The 17,383-nt window shown below is 49.4% G+C and overlaps 1 protein-coding gene across 11 annotated transcripts in view; it reads right to left on the reverse strand.

Annotated features, from left to right (window-relative positions):
- The window catches only part of HEXD (hexosaminidase D), a 146,636-nt gene that overhangs the window by 14,878 nt on the left and 114,375 nt on the right, over nt 1-17,383 (reverse strand). For all 11 annotated transcript variants that reach the window (XM_029600368.1, XM_029600365.1, XM_029600366.1 and 8 more), the window contains 2 exons: nt 15,967-16,065; nt 3,356-3,445 (listed from right to left, as the gene is read on the reverse strand). In XM_029600368.1, coding sequence (XP_029456228.1) covers nt 3,356-3,445; nt 15,967-16,065 — 189 coding nt within the window. The remainder of the gene's footprint in view (nt 1-3,355; nt 3,446-15,966; nt 16,066-17,383) is intronic.

A 17,383-nucleotide genomic window follows, 5' to 3' on the forward strand; every position in this document is an offset into this window, starting at 1 on the left:
GCGGTGCCAGCACTGCCGGAATCGGGTCGATGATCAGTTCCACGTTGCATCGCCTTGTCGATGGCCTCCTGAACCATCTGGTCCAGTTCTTCTCGGAGACCTGGAGCAAGCAGCCCCGGCTCTGGAACAGAAGAAGGAGGCAGAGGCATAGCCGGATGAACCACCGTTAAAGGCGGAGTCGCGGCTCCCGATCCCCGATCAGGTGAGAGTTGCCTCGGTGACCCGGTCGCAAGAATGGTCAGTGCCTTTCCTGGATGGGGTTTCTTCAACAGCGGCTCGGACGATAGCGAGGTCGATGATTTTGCTCCCTCGATGGTCCAAGTCTTACAGTGTCGATGGCGATGTTTCTCCCTGCGATCCCCTCGATCCTGAGGGGAGTAGAGGGTGTCGATGGCCGAGAAGTCGTCGATGCCGGTCGGTCACCTGTCGGTGGTCGATGCTGGCGCGGAGTTGACGGTGCCGGTTCTGACGACGTCGATGCAATGGACAGAGTCGGGGTTTGAGCATGGAAGAGAAGTTCCATCTTCTCCATTCTGGCCTTGCGACCCTTTGGTGTCATTAGGGCACATTTGGTGCAGGTCAAGACATCATGCTCGTATCTAGACACTTTGTACAGACTTTTTGGGGGTCTGTGATAGACATGCTGCGGGTACGGTCCGGGCACTGACGAAACCCTGAAGCCATGGCAAAAAAATCGAGCCATGGTACGGTCGATGGCCAGTGGCTGTGAGGGCCAAACTTGACGGTAATCAACGGGAAACGGGTAAAAACTTACTGGAGTACTGCGGACTGAGAAAAGTTAGAGGAGGGACCCCTGTAGGGCAATTTAACTTTTAGTAATTCCGAGAGGAAAATTCCTGTCAGGAATCTCTTCAGAGCTCCTTTACTGTGAGGCTACTGCTGCGCGGAAAAAAGAAGACTGAAGGGGAACCCCTGCTGGCTGCAGGGTTAGTGCCATGCTGGGCATGCCCAGTAGGGGCCAGTCAAAGTTTTGGAAACTTTGACAGAAGTTTTCCGTGATTGGGCTCCATCCTGATGATGTCACCCATATGTGACCATCCTGCTTGTCCTGTGAGAAAGGTGCTTAGGATCTATGGTACAGGCACCATTATGGCTGACAGTGCGCTTGAGTGGCAGCCAGAGGCATACGTCTAGCTTTTTTTTTTTGTACATCCAAAAATACTAGGCATCCAACACTTAGGCATTTCACACCTAGGCATCCCAAAAATAAGTGCCATAAAACAATTTCAGCACACAATAAAACTTGTGCGCACAGGTAAGCATGTGGCCACTTAAGGTTTCGCTTGACTTAGACTCTCATAATACAAGGCCCGACTAGGCATCCAAAAACTGGACGCACAACCTGGATGCACAGCTAGATGCACACACCGAACTGACAATCCTGTAGAGGGCAGCCTTAACTCGTGAAATGCTGCTGCAGCTTACTATGCGGTGCGGAGCAAAAATAGCCTCAGAATGGGACCTAGCCTACAGAGACTGCTCAACCCACTAGGCTGCTCAGGTCCCTTGACCTCCCATAGAGCAGGATGAAAATCGGAATGGTGTGCCGAGCACAGAGACTGGGAAAAAAGAGAAAGCCCTATGCTACAAAAGTCTCCTTTTATATCTCTGTAAATATATTTTTTATTTTTTAAAACTTACATGAGCTCAGCCTTACCTGGCTGAGTACAGACACAGGCTCCAGCTGCGAGGGAAGAGGGCATATGCTGTCACTGCCACGCTCTGCTTCCTTCACCTGCAGCCTTTCAGCTGCTTAAGCAGTTAAGTCCACGCTGGCTGAAAAACCAGCTACCGGACCAAGGCACTCATCTGAGGGACCATGGAAATCACCTCAGGTATTCTCAACTGTAGAAGGGACCTTTTGGTACCACTGCAGGAGATCGGGGCAAATGTAATATCCTTAATTCTCCTTTTTCAAAATGAGACAATCCCCATTAGGAGATGCAAGTCCATCATCTAATGGAGATGGAGAACACTGGCAGGCTGATGTCACTGCAGGGGTATATGACTGTGATGGCAGTTTGCTCTGTCTCCATCTGCTGGTAGAGGTGCATAACCCACTTGTTCTGGATTCATCTGACTGGATGCTAAGAAATAGCATTTTCTTTGGAGAGAGTCTGAAACTCCTTCCCTTCATGGAAGATTAGATAAGGTAAGAGGAAACGAGGAAACTATCTGTGAAGTGTGAGAAACTATGGCAGCAGGATTGTGGAGTGGAAATCTAATGGAAGGGGGGTTGAGTAATCATGGTTTGATCAGAATGTTGATAGGGAAGTTTTGAGGAGATTGGTATTCTGGTGATCATTTGGGAGGAAGGGCTCTAAGGGAAGGCTTTGGGACTTGGGTTGTTGGGGGAGAGTATTGGGGAAAAAAAAGGATGTCAAGCTGGCAATCAAGCTGGTTACTCATTTGTTTATTTTATAGCGTTGTACCTTTATTTTGCAGATTGTCTTACAAGTGTATGTGTATGATTATACAACTGTTGGAAGTGATTATTATCTGCTAATAAAAATTTTAAATAAAAAAAATCCTGCTGCAACACCAGGAGTCCTACAATCTGCTGGAGGCAGAGTATACAAGATTTCTGTGGGCTACGCAACCACCAAGTACCGGCAATGATGTCACAGAAGAATGCAGTGTGCTCTGCTTCCATCTACTGGCAGGGGCACAAAACCCAATGGTATGGACCAACCTGGACTGGTATAGCAGGATGAAATGGACATTTTCTTTCCCTCAGTTTGGATGTTTATAATCTGTTCAATGCTTTTTTTTATAGAAATATTGAGTGTTCCTTTGCTGCACCACCTCTAAATAGTAGAAATGATGTCAGCAAGGAAAACTGTGTTCTCTGCCTCCTGTGTTCGCTGGTAAGGGGGACATAACCCATTTGACTCAAATAGACTGGTACAGCAGGATTCATGGAAAGAAAATGAATAGATAAAAATTTCTCTATTTAGGGGCGTGACTAGCAGGCCTAAAAGTGGGCACCTAAGTAATAACTTTTCATTCTAAAACTGAGGTGCCTAATTTCAGATGCAATTTTGCCAAACTTTACCTTTTAAATATCAGTAGGGATTTTCGTTTTCAATTTTTATCTTATTTTTCGTGGGGATTTTTATTATAACAAAAACAGGAGGGAAAAAGTGCAAAAAAGTCATTTTTTTTCCATTGATTTTTCTCTGGTTTGTTATGATAAACAGATTAATTCCCAGGGAAAATAAAATAAGAACCAAAAATGAAGGTTCCTAAATATCGGCTTCCATGGAACTTAAATCTGACAGCTTTGCTCCTAGTTATTCAGTGACCCAAATGAAGAGACCAATCTTGGACATACCTTAGAGCATCAGGTTGTATATGATGGCTCATTATGGGGTGAAGAATCCTCCGTTTTCTGTGGTAGGGACTAAACCATCCAATGACATACCTGAAACCACATTCAAAAGTGAATCTTCAGCATAGCAATGGATGGGGACACAAACACATGTGACTATTACAGACTACCCATCACACCTTGAAAATCACTAAATTATTTTATTGCCTTCCAATTTAGCAACAAAAGATTAGTTCCTTTCTACCCCCTGCAAAAGTGAATGTAGAGCATATTATGTATGGTTTTGGATCTAACATCTGCCACAATTTAATATTAGTACAGTTTGAAGGTCACATTAATCATTTTATGTATCTGATATAAATTTTGTTATAGAGAATGGGATAAGGCAACATACATTCAGCTTATTAAAAATCGTTTCACATTCTTTTAAAGAAATAAAATACTACACTTTAAGGATGATATTCATAGAGTTTGGATAACTTCATGCTACCTGGACAACCCACCAATTTTAAATTTATCCACTTGGTGGGGCAGGAATTTTAGCCAGGGAAGTTATTATCTGGCCATTATTTAATCAGATAGAGGCAAGGTGGAGTGCATGATCAATGTATGTGCCTAGTGCCAATAATCAGCTGTAGCTGGATAAACTTAGCTGGGTAAGTCTGGTCAGAAAAAAATGCTGTCCTAAAATTTACTTGGAGAATTCTAGCTGGCTATGTTCTGCTGAATACTTGGGTAAACTTATCCAGGTAACTCTTCTGCTCCTTGGCCTACTCAATATGGACCTCTTAAGGACTGCATTTATTTATCGGTTAATAAAAATAGTGGATGATGCAATTCAGGAATGCTTTGGTTACTGTGAATATTTTTAATGGCCTTTTTTGTGAAATCTTTGGGTTTATGAGCAGTACATTTTAATATTGGCTAGTAGGGCCACTTTTACTTGTGAGCAAAAGGAGCAACAATCCCAGGCCCTGCATAACAGGGACCCACTACATAAGCACACAGGGCTCTGCCCCTATGGTTCTACAGGCCAGTGCAGACAGATCTAAGGCAGAAGAAAGAAGTTCTCTGCTTCTTGCTCAGCACTTCCTCTGCCAGGCAGCATGCAGAGAACAGGAGGAGAGGGATGAGCATGGAGCAAGCAGGAGCACAAAGCACATAAGAAAATTATTACTTACCTGCTAATTTTCGTTCCTGTAGTACCATGGATCAGTCCAGACAGTGGGTTATGTCCCCAATCCAGCAGATGGAGTCAGCCAAAGCTTCGAGGGGGCGTCACCATAAGTACTACTACCCCCTCTGCAGGAGTTCAGTATCGAGTATATCAAAGCCCGAGTAAACAAACCCCCGTATTGGATCAAGTTTAAAGTAAACGGCAACAATAAGCCGCTTAACCTAAGTAAAGAACTGCAACCGTCCCACCAACGGGTAGGAGGTGATGAATACCGCGTATCAACCCAACCGGGAACTGTGACAAACAGTGAAAACTGAGAAATCGTGAAAGACAGAAAACACGACTGTATTGTAGAACAACGGCCAAGCAGGATTAGAACCCAAACGCGGAGGGCGTCTGGACTGATCCATGGTACTACAGGAACGAAAATTAGCAAGTAAGTAATAATTTTCTTTTCCCTGTACGTACCTGGATCAGTCCAGACAGTGGGATGTACCCAAGCTTCCCTAACTCGGGTGGGGTCCTGCGAGGCCTGCTCGTAGAACCTGTTCGCCAAAGTGTCCAGAGACAGAAGAGGCGAGGTGCAGACGATAGTGCCTCGAGAACGTGTGTAACGATTTCCAGGTGGCTGCTCTACAGATTTCTTGAGAGGAAAACCGAGCGAGCTTCCGCCCAGGAAGCCACCTGAGAGCGTATAGAGTGCGCTACAATGCCAGGCGGGGGAGTCCGCCCCACCCCAACGTAGCAAACGGCAATGCCGGCCTTCAGCCATCTAGCAATGGTCGTCTTCGAGGCCTGAGATCCTTTCCTAGCCTGAGATCCTTTCCTAGGGCCGGACCAAAGTACGAAGAGATGGTCAGAAGTCCGGAGATCATTCGTAGCCTCCAGGTAGAGGAGCAGTGTGCGCTTGACATCCAGGAGTCGGAGAGCCGACGGCAGTTCCACCGTCTGATTGACGTGGAACGTAGACACCCCCTTCGGAAGGAAGGAAGGAACAGTGCGAAGAGAAACTCCAGAGTCGGAGAAACGGAGATAAGGCTCTCTACACGACAGGGCCTGCAGCTCCGAGATGCGTCGAGCGGAGCAGATGGCCACCAGAAACACAGTCTTGAGGGTGAGGTCCTTGATCGTCGCATTCCGCAGTGGCTCGAACGGGGGCCCCGACATGGCACGGAGCACAAGGTTGAGACTCCAGGAGGGACAAGGATCCCGCAACGGAGGCCGCAAATGCTTGACACCCTTTAGGAAGCGAACAATGTCTGGGTGTTGCAGCAGAGAGCCCCCGTCGCGCAGGAGCGAACCAAGGGCGGCCACCTGAACCCGGAGCGAGTTGCGGGCGAGCCCCTTGTCCACCCCCGCTTGTAGAACCTGAAGGATCTGGGGAGCAGAAGCCGAAGCAGGTCTCGTGTTCTGGTCAGTACACCACAGCTCGAAAACCTTCCAGACCCGAACATAGGCCACGGCCGTCGAAGTCTTTCGGGAACACAACAGCGTGGACACTACCGCCTCCTGGTAGCCCTGGCGCCGAAGACGGTGCCTCTCAAAAGCCAGGCCGCAAGACAGAAGAGTTCTGCCTGATCGAAAAATACCGGGTCCTGGTGCAGGAGGCGGGGGAGATGTCCCAGTCGGATGGGTCCGTCGATCACCAGGTGGAGAAGGTCCGCAGACCAGGGTCGTCTTGGCCACTCTGGCGCGACGAAGATCACAGTCCCCTGATGAGCCTCTATTCTGCGGAGTAGTCTTCCCACCAGTGGCCAAGGCGGGAACGCGTATAGGAGAAGATTGGTCGACCACGGAAGCACTAGAGCATCCACTCCCTCCGCTCCTCGCTCTCTTCTGCGACTGAAGAAACGGGGAGCCTTGGCGTTTTGTGCGGACACCATCAGATCCATGTGGGGAGTTCCCCACCGCTGGACAAGAAGTTGCATCGCCTCGTCGGAGAGGGACCAAACTCGTCGGAGAGGGACCAAACTCCGGGATCCAGAAGCTGGCGACTGAGGAAATCCGCCTGGACGTTGTCCACGCCTGCGATGTGCGAGGCCGCCAGGCGGACCCGATGACGTTCCGCCCACTGCATCAGCATCGCTGCCTCGAGCGCGACTTGCGGGCTGCGAGTGCCGCCCTGGCGATTGATATAGGCCACCGTGGCTGCGTTGTCCGATAAAATCGGCAGGAAGTGTCGCAGAGCTAGTCTGACCGCTCTGGTCTCCAGGCGATGGATGGCCCACTTTGTCTCCTCCGCGGACCACGTCCCCTGCATGGTGCCGCGGCTGCAGACTGCTCCCCAGCCGACGAGGCTGGCATCGGTGGTGACCACCACCCAATCTGACAGGTCGGGGGACACGCCGCGAGCCAGATTCTTCGGATCCATCCACCAGCCCAGGCTGATCCTGGCAAACTGCGGCAGGGGGAGGAGCATCTGGTAGTCCTGCGACAGCGGTTTCCAATGGGAGAGAAGTGCTCTTTGTAGGAGCCGAAGGTGCGCAAACGCCCAAGGAACCATGTCGATGGTGGAGCCCATCACCCCCAGGAGCTGCAGGTAATCCCAGGAGGTGGGAACTGGTAACGCAGAGAACCGCTGTATGTGTTCTCGCAGGGCGTGCGCCTTGTCTAGGAAAAACTTCGCTCGGATGAGCCAACCGTCCAGGTAAGGAGGAACTAAAATACCCTCTTTCCGAAGAGCCGCCGCCCCGACTACCATGATCTTGGTGACAGTGCGCGGTGCCGTCGCCAACCCGAACGGGAGCACCACAAACTGGAAATGTTGGTCCAGGATCATGAACCGGAGAAGACGATGATGCTCCCGGTGAATGGGGATGTGAAGGTAGGACTCCGTCAGGTCCAAGGAGACTAGGAACTCCCCTCGATGCACCGCCGCAATCACCGAGCGCAGCGTTTCCATCCGAAACCGAACCACCCGGAGGGATTTGTTGACTTCCTTCAAGTCCAGGATGGGCCGGTAGGAGCCGTCCTTCTTGGGTACCACGAAGTAGATGGAATAATGGCCCAAGCCCACCTCTCTGGAGGGCACGGGCGCAATGGCGCCAATCTCCCGAAGCCTGTCCAATGTCAACTGCACCTCCCTTCGCTTGGAGGCCGATCCGCAGGGGGAGAAGATGAACCGTCCCCTTGGAGCGCGGACAAATTCCAACGCGTAGCCGTGTTCTATGGTGTCCAAGACCTACTGGTCCGAGGGGATCCGCGCCCACTCCTTGTAGAAAAATGCCAGCCGTCCCCCAATCCGGGGGACGGTGGAGTGGGCGAGCCGAACATCATTGGGAGGACTTGGGAGAGGGTTGTCCCGTTCCCGAGGCGGGACAACCCGCGAAAGGAGCGGGACCAGGTCTGCGACCTGGGGGCAGAGGGCCTGGAGACCGCCGGTCTGTAGTTCCTATAGCGCCGTTGCGCCCTGGATCTGGTGCGGGAGGACGAAAACGCCCTGGAGGGCCGGTACCTGCCCTCCGGCAGGCGATGGACTGCGTTTACCCCCAGTGACTTGATGATCTGGTCCAAATCCTCTCCGAACAGGAACTTACCCCTTAATGGCAGGGAACCCAGGCTAGACTTGGAGGAAGTGTCCGCCGCCCAGTTGCGAAGCCATAGAAGGCGACGCGCCGCCACTACCGAGACTATGGATCGGGCCAGGACCCGAAGCAGGTCCTAGAAGCAGGTCATAGGAGGCGTCAGCCCCGTACGCCACCGCAGTTTCCAGCCTATCCGCTTGGGCGGCCTCCTCGGCCGGCAGAACCTGAGAGGTGAGAAGTTGTTGCCCCCAGAGAAGACTCGCCCTCTGAGCCAGCGAGCTGCACATCGCCGCCCGCATCCCCAGCGCGGAGACCTCGAAGACCCGCTTGAGGAAGACTTCCAACTTGCGATCCTGCGTATCCCGTAAGGCCGCGCCACCCGTCACTGGTATGGTCGTCCTCTTCGTGACCGCTGACACCGCGGAGTCCACTTTCGGAACCTTGATGAGATCCAGGAAATCCTCTGGTAGCGGATACGGCTTCTCCATGGCCCGACTGACCTTAAGGGAAGGCTCCGGGGCGTCCCATTCCCTAGTAAGAAGCTGCAGGAAGGAATCATGGATGGGAAACGCCCGAGCCCTCGGCCGGAGGGCTGCCAGCACCGGATCTCCCTTCTTGGCCGACGTGACGACGGCGGGCGCTACTGGAGCGGGCGGGTCCGGCGGCGGATCGAGATCCAGCTCCTGGATCAGGAGTGGAATAAGTTCGTCCAGCTCTTCCCCCTGGAAGAGACGCAGCGTGCGCGGATCGTCCCCCTCTGTGGTGGAATCGCCTTGGCCCCCTTCTCCCAGGTCCGGCCCAGGAGACGCCGGACCTGTCACTGCTCCCCCGGAGCCCGCAGGAATCCAGGTGCGGGCGGGAGGCAGGGTGGCCCCCACACCCGCCAGGACGGGGGGGGCCTGAGAGGGAGGCGAGAGCCGCGGGACCTTGGCTGGAGACGGTGCTGCGGGAGCGACGAGGCCCTGCAAACACGCAGTGTGCATTAACAGTACAAAGTCCGGGAGGAATCACGGCCTACTCGAGGAAGCCCCGGAGGGGGGGGAACCCCGTGGGACCCTGGCCCGTCAGGCTGTTGTCCGGCAGCAAATTCGGTGGAGAAACCTCGGGAGAGTCCCTGTCATCCAGCGCTGCCTGAGTCCCCTCAGGGCGCTGGGCATGTAAAATGGCCGCCGTTCCCGCCAGTAATGGGGGAGGGGCCGGCCCGCGCCGCCCGGGCATGCCTGTCAAAAACGAAATTTCGCTAAGGGACTGCGACGGGCCCTCCCCCCCGGGGAGGCACCGGGCACCGATCCCTGCACGGGCAATCCGCGATCCCGGCTCACCGCAGGTCGAGCAACGTGCCGGCCGCGGCATCGTGAGCACTGCTGGCAACGGAGGAGACAGGCAAAATAAACGAAAAGCCTCGGGGGGGGGGGCCGCGAAGGAAAAACGCCGGCGCGGGGGGGCCCGAGTGGCCTGCACTGCCCGCCAATGAAGAACGGTGCCGCGGGGGGGCCCGAGCGGCCTGCACTGCCCGCCGCTGAAGAACGGTGCCGCGGGGGGGCCCGAGCGGCCTGCACTGCCCGCCGATGAACGGTGCCGCGGGGGGGCCCTCCTGGCCTCACAACCCGCCAACGAAGATCTCCCCGCTCACCTCCGCAGCCCGCGAGGAACCGGCAAAATGGCTGCTGGTGAGGGAGAAAAACGCGGCGAAGCCGAAGCAGCCGCGAGCAAAATCAGCTGTAAAGAAAAACACAGAAGAATGCACTTACCCCGGGCCACAAGGTACAGCTAGCACCGAGAGAGAGAGGGAGAGACAACGCAAAAGGAAGTCATGACGTCCCAAATTGAAGCCTTTTTAACTTTTTTTTTTTTTTCTTTTAAATAAAACAAACTTGATCCAACAGAAACAGTGAGAGAAAAAAACAGAGAAGACAAGCAATCACTGTAAGAAATGGTTTCAGGCAATCTGGAGCAACCCAGATTCTACTACTCGCATCTGCTGGAGTCAGAAGATACTGGGCTCCTGCAGAGGGGGTAGTAGTACTTATGGTGACGCCCCCTCGAAGCTTTGGCTGACTCCATCTGCTGGATTGGGGACATAACCCACTGTCTGGACTGATCCAGGTACGTACAGGGAACAAAGAGAATTCTGCTCCTGTCATTCAGGGAAAGGAGGGGTGGAGTGAATCTGGGGCAGATACTGAAGAGCAAAGAATAGCCTGATCCCTAATCCCTCTTGTTCCCCCCACTTGACTGCAGAGATCAGGAGGGGAGGGTTGAAACTGGAGTAGACAGAAGAAAAGAGAAGAATCCAGTTTTTTTTTGTCTGCATATCTCTAATTTGTGGTCACTTAATCTGTATTCTGCTAATGTGTAGGTTCTGTGTAGGGAGTCACCAGTCCAGTTGCTTCTGTTTTCCCACTAGGTGGTGTATTGATGGATTAGGGCCTGGTGGAATATTCTGCAGTATTACATGACTGTAATCTTAGTTTTAATTTCCATAACAAATGAAACTCCCAAAGTCTCTTATGTGTCCTATTTGTTTGTCTTGAATAGATTGTAAGCTCTATGGAGCAGGAACTGTCTCTTATATGTATTTGTACAAGATCAATCTGAATGTTCCCTCCTTTTTTGGTACCACAAAATAAATGGAATACCTCCTGGTTCTTTGTTCCTCTTGAGGTACTATAGACCCTGAACCGCCACTCTCTTGGTAAGGGAAGTGCAAGGGGAAACTATGCATGCTCTCTCATATTGACCGAGCCAATTCTAATGTATAGTCATCTTTTATTACACTTAAGACCCACTGGTCCATTGTAATTTTGTCCCACTCCTCGTAAAAAAGAGCTATATTCCCCCCTGATGGCCGGAACAGAAGAGTGGATTGACTTCACCTCATTGTGAGGACTTTGTACCCCTGGTTCCCTAGCCAGGATTGTCTTGGGATGGCTTGCGCCCACCTCAAAAGGACTGTCCCCAGGACTGTGCTCTGCCTGAGCCCTGCCTCTGAGATCTCGAAGAGTCTTTAGATTGGCGTAATCTCTTATTATCCCAAAAACGCAAATAAGCGGAAACAACTTCTTCCCCTTAGACTTGTCCTCTGGCAGCTTATGTCCCTTGGACTCCCCAGATGCTTCACTATCTACTGTAAGACCTCTCCAAACAAGAGCTTGCCCGTGAATGGTAAGGCCCCCAGCTGAGATTTGGACCAAATATCAGCCAACCAATTTTGTAACCAAAGTAACCATCTGGCCAACACTGCAGACATCATGATCCTAGAAGATGTTCTGATCAGGTCATATAAGGCATCTGCTACATATGTCACTGCCATTTCCAAATGCTCAGCCTGTTTTACTGCAGATGCCGAAGACACCCAAGCCTGCAAATAATGAACTGAGCACAGGCATGCTCTCAGCATAAAACTGCTGTAAACCGCAGCCCTTATGCCCAGGGCCAATACCTAAAAGTTCTTCTTGAGATGGACCTCCAACTTTCGATCCTGCACTTCTTTTAAAGTGGCAGACCCTGCCACCTGAATGGTAGTCTTCTTGGTTACTGCCAACACCAAAGTGTCCACCTTCAGCAGCGTCAAAAGCTCCATCTCTTCCAGTAACGGATACAGCTTTGCCATTGCTCTGCCAACCTTCAAGCTGGTCTCAGTGGTGTTCCACTCCTGAACCACTAATTTCTTCACTGTTTTATGAAAGGGAAAAGCTTTATTGGGCTCCTCAATCTATCTATTACAGGGTCCACACCTTCCTGATGGAATCCTCTTGTGGAACTTTGATTCCGAGCTTCTCAAGGATATGCAGAATCAAGGGCTACAGCTCCTCCTTTCAAAAAAGGCACACCACCTTAGGGTCCTCCCCTTCAGCTACTGGAACCTCCTCCAAGCCATCGTCTGGCTCCAGGCCTTCATACGCAGATTCTGTTACTGGAGAATCCTCCACAGGAGCATTGGAATTCTCCGATTCATCAGTGTCCCCTCCAGAAATATTTGGCTGAGGAGACATACCATAACTTGTTGAACGCTCGTCGACTGCTTCCTCTTTTCCAGCCTGGGCCTCTTCAGCATCCGAGAACCCTGAGTCTGTGACCAAGGGTTGCTATCTCCTGCTGTCTTCTTAGTTAAATATGCTCTGTGCATCAGGAGGAAAAAATCTGCAGATAATGCTTGTGACTCATCTGAATCCTGGTCCAGAAGGTCTTCCTCTGTGTCAGGAGCTCCCTGCCCCTCCCCAGGGCCAGGCATTGCAGGTGATAATGGAGACAGGGATTCACTTGCCTCCCTAACCGACACTGCTGCCACTGACAAGAATTCAAAATGGCTGCCATTACTGCGCTGATGGGAAAAGACTCAGTGATAGATCCTGACACCCTTTTAGCTTTAGACTCAGCGCTCGGCTCCCATGTCGCCATGAGACAAGTGTGACTGTGACTCATCGCAGGAGGGGCAGTTTTTGCTGTGCGCCATGTTTACTACGTGGTGCCAGGTGCTATTAGCCAGTTCCTTCACCTCTACACTGAGACCCCAGAACCGAGGAGAGGAACAGATCTGCACCCTCACAATCGCCCCCACCTGAGATCGGGTTACTCAAAGCCAACCTTGCGTGAGGCTACGATCGCCTTCAGTTTTTCTTTTTTTTTGTGTAACAAACTTTAATGCCGTCAACAGTGCTGGTAATAACAAGAGAAAATACTTTCCTGTTTAGTTGAGTTTTGTAAATGCAGAGTTGCCAGTGCTAAACAACACTGTCTCATGGAAGATGAAGGAACTGGATCACCAGATGTCACCTCCACGGAATCTAGGACCGAGACTCCATCAAGGGTCACCAACCCCCTGGTCGTCCACCTCAAACCAGGGAGGATGGTCCCACTAGGACCTACCAAACCCCTGGGAGGAAAAACTGGAAATCTAGCCTTCTGTTTTTTTATCTTTCTATACTAGACTGCAGGGTTTGCACCACTACCATCTATATAGTTCTGGTTAATTAGTATTCAAACTAATTAACCAGAACTATATAGCGTTCCACATCAACCGTTAATTCAGCAAGAGAGCATGCTATCTATTTTTTCTCCTCAACTGGTTGTTACATTGGGTAAACATATTTATAGATATCAGATTAGAGCACAACGTTGCATGCTCTCTTGCTGAATTAACGGTTGATGTGGAGTTCTGTCAAGCAGCTTGGGCTTCACTACACACTTTCACCTGATATTAATGGCTGGATGTCCAGGCACCGGACTCAGCTGGTTAGGTGTGAATGTACTACGAGCGGGGCTTTCACATTCTCGACTAGTATAGAGCAGCTTGGGTACATCTCAGGAGTCTAGACTGATCTGGGATATGAACATTCCACCTTTTGTGATATTTCAAAATGATTATATTCAGTAACAGTAAATATGCATATTCATCCTGTGTAAGATAAATATAGATAGATATACATACACAGAATACAAATATGTTTCACAAATCATGTCACAGTATTGGATGAAAAGTGTTATATCTGATTTTTGGGGGTAGACTGCAAAAAAAAAAAAAAAAAAAAAAATCAAGAAATACATAAAATAAGACAATTGGTTCTTACCTGCTAATTTTTGTTCCTGGAATATCACAGATCAGTCCAGAAACCCACCTGTTCAGTAAAGCCCACTCATCATGGCAGTATGAAAATGATGCAGGGTGGTTTGGTTACATGATGTTCTACTTAATGTTGTTGGAACAAATTTTCTGTAGAGGCTCCTCCTTTCTTCTTCTCGTTGACAGGGGATGAGGGTCTCTGTTATAGTTATTCTAATCTTGGCTTGAATACAGGTCATTATGAGAGACTGCAGGTGGCACACTAGGTTAAGTAGCAGTGTCAGTAAAGCTTTTCTCATCTGTCTCCATCTGCTAGCAGGGAAGCCCAGGAGTCTAGACTGATCTGTGATATTTCAGGAACAAAAATTAGCAAGCAAAGAACAATTGTCTTATTTTATATATTTCTTAATTTTTTTTTTTTTTTTGCAGTCTATCCCCAAAAATCAGATATAACACATTTCATCAGATACTGTGAAATGATTTGTGAAACATATTTATCTTACACAGGATGAATATAATCGTTTTGAAGTATCACAAAAGGAAGAATATAAAAAAAAAAGATAAATTTGCATGCAATGGAGGAAATGCATACAAATCTATCTCATGCATATTCATTGTTTATATCCTGAAAACAGACTTGCTAGGGTCCTCCAGGACAGATTTGGGAATTACTGATCTAAGGTGCCTAATCTCTTTGCACTGACCTGCCCTTGCTCCAAGGTACCTCATATGTATGTGCTACCTGCATAGTCCACGAGGAAGATGCTTCGCGCTACACTTGCATGAGCTGTGTGGGCCAGCAGAAAGGTAGAAGTGGGCTTGCATTAGCCTGCACAGGCCAGGAGGCGGCAGCATGTGGCTGTAGTGGGCTGACCAGAAGATGTAGGCAGTGGGCTGGCAGCATCAGATTAACAAGAGGGGAGGAGAAGTGGTGGGATTGGGGAGCCAAAAGGGAGTAGCAGTCGTTATGGAAAAAAGAAAAGGGTGCCTTTAAGCAGTTAAAGTGGCCCTGTTGGCTAGTCTGTTCTGTGTGGAGGAGCACAGCTTTGAAAAACTTTCCAACATGCGAACACCATTCTGCATGGATGTCATTTTACAATGTCAGTAAGGGCTTTAATCAATCAAGCTGGTTTCCATAGGCAAAGAACGGAGGAAAGTCCTTTCTGAATAAGGCCCTATATTATTATTAGCGAGCAGTATTTCCTGGTCATAGCCTGCATATACATGCTGGCTCTGCCAACCACAAAATTATTGATAAAATATATTTTAATGACCTTATATAGAAACATAGAAACATAGAAATGACGGCAGAAGAAGACCAAACGGCCCATCCAGTCTGCCCAGCAAGCCTCACACATTTTTTCTCTCATACTTATCTGTTTCTCTTAGCTCTTGGTTCCATTTCCCTTCCACCCCCACCATTAATGTAGAGAGCAGTGATGGAGCTGCATCCAAGTGAAATGTCTAGCTTGATTAGTTAGGGGTAGTAACCGCCGCAATAAGCAAGCTACACCCATGCTTATTTGTTTTACCCAGACTATGTTATACAGCCCTTATTGGTTGTTTTTCTTCTCCCCTGCCGTTGAAGCAGGGAGCTATGCTGGATATGCGTGAAGTATCAGTTTTTCTTTTCCCCTGCCGTTGAAGCAGAGAGCTATGCTGGTTATGCGTGAAGTATCAGTTTTTCTTCTCTCCTGCCGTTGAAGCAGAGAGCTATGCTGGAAATGCGTGAAGTATCAGTTTTTCTTCTCTCCTGCCGTTGAAGCAGGGAGCTATGCTGGATATGCGTGAAGTATCAGTTTTTCTTTTCCCCTGCAGTTGAAGCAGAGAGCTATGCTGGAAATGCGTGATGTATCAGTCTTTCTCCCATGCCGTTGAAGCAGAGAGCCATGCTGGATATACATCGAAAGTGAAGTATCAGGCACATTTGGTTTGGGGTAGTAACCGCCGTAACAAGCCAGCTACTCCCCGCTTTGTGAGTGCGAACCCTTTTTTCTTCTCCCCTGCCGTTGAAGCAGAGAGCTCTGCTGGATGTGTGAAGTATCAGTTTTTCTTCTGCCCTGCCGTTGAAGCAGAGAACTATGCTGGATATGCATTGAAAGTGAAGTATCAGGCTTATTTGGTTTGGGGTAGTAACCGCCGTAACAAGCCAGCTACTCCCCTCTTTGTGAGTGCAAATCCTTTTTTCCATATTTCCTCTTGCTGTTGAAGCTTAGAGTGATGTTGGAGTCACAGTAACCATGTGTATGTTTATTGAATAAGGGTATTGTCTCCAGGCAGTAGCCATCATTCTGGTGAGTAATAGGTAAAGTTATTGCTGAAATTCTAAAAAAGATGGAAAGGATCTAACCTGTTTTTTTCAAGGAACTCTTCCACTGTCATCTTCAGGAAGGTTACTTGTGTTACAAGAGCAAGCACATCACTGCCAGGAAAAGACCCAGAGCTTTCACTGTGGGAAGAAATGAAAGTGGCTTGTAGCACCAGTATTTTACACATTTTGTCCCTAAAACAACAGTTTTGAATGTGAAATTACTTTTTACCTGTTCATTTCCTTTCCTCTAAGGAAGGCAGGACAATCCACTCCTACCAGCAGATGGAGAAGGAGAAAACTGACTCACTGATGTCACTGAGATATAGCTCTGCCCCATCAGCCTACCAGCATTTCTAGAAAAGCCAAACTGTGGACAAACTGATTATATTTGAACTATGACTATTAACAGCCGACTCGTTACTTCCAGCCAACTGGAAAGTACTGAGCTCAGTAAAAATTTAACATCAACTGATCTTAGGGGCTGGTTTTCCACTTACCAGTCCTTCAAATGACTCATAACAAAGAACACTTTGTGTCATCCCCAAATAAAGGATGAACTGAATCCAAATTAAGTAGGCAGCCTGGGGCATGTTGTGGATTGGCCTTGCCTTCTTTATAGGAATGGAAATTATCAGGTAAGAAGTAATTTCACCTTCCTCTACACTCAAACAGCCAATCCACATTGGTGGGATGTACCAAAGCGACTCCCAAAATGGGTGGGAGACTGCCTGCGCTCCCATCAACACCGCCCATGTGAAAATCATGTCCTCTTGAGCCTTAACATCCAAGCAGTAATACTTGGAGAGGGTATGAAAGGAGGACCATGTTACTGCCCAGCAAATCTCTACAGGAGACACCAAACGAATCTTCGCCCACAAGACCGCCTGTGCTCTAGTGGAATGTGCCTTGACCTACCTAGGCAACAGAGCATCTGCATCCACACAGGAAGCTGTGATGACCTCTTTAACCCAACAGGCTACTATTGCCTGCAACACCGGTTCCCCTTGTCTACCTCCACCATGGAGAACAAACTGTCGATCAGTCTTCCTCAAGGAGCAAGTAACCTTCAAGTACCGCATCAGATACAGCTTTATATCTAAGGCATGCAACAACCGATAATCCTACTCATCTCTATCCCTGTCCAGTGTGAGCAGGGAAATAGACCGATTCAAACGGAACTCTGATACCGCCTTCGGCAAAAAGAAAGGTACAGTATGAGCTGCTCACAGCAAAAAAAAAGAGCCTGTAGCTTGGAGATACACCCTGCTGAACCGATTGCCACCTGAAAAACCATTTTCAAAGCAAGCAGCTGCAAGGACAGATCACGCAGTGGCCAAAACGTAGGACACGCCACAACTCTCAATGCTATATTAAGGGTCCAAAGAGGCACTGGTAAATGCAAGGGAAGACTTAGATGCTTGACTCCCCCTTCAAGAACCTAGACACATCTGGATGG

Source organism: Rhinatrema bivittatum, chromosome 4 (genome assembly GCF_901001135.1).
Source record: "Rhinatrema bivittatum chromosome 4, aRhiBiv1.1, whole genome shotgun sequence".
NCBI classification, from domain to species: domain Eukaryota; kingdom Metazoa; phylum Chordata; class Amphibia; order Gymnophiona; family Rhinatrematidae; genus Rhinatrema; species Rhinatrema bivittatum.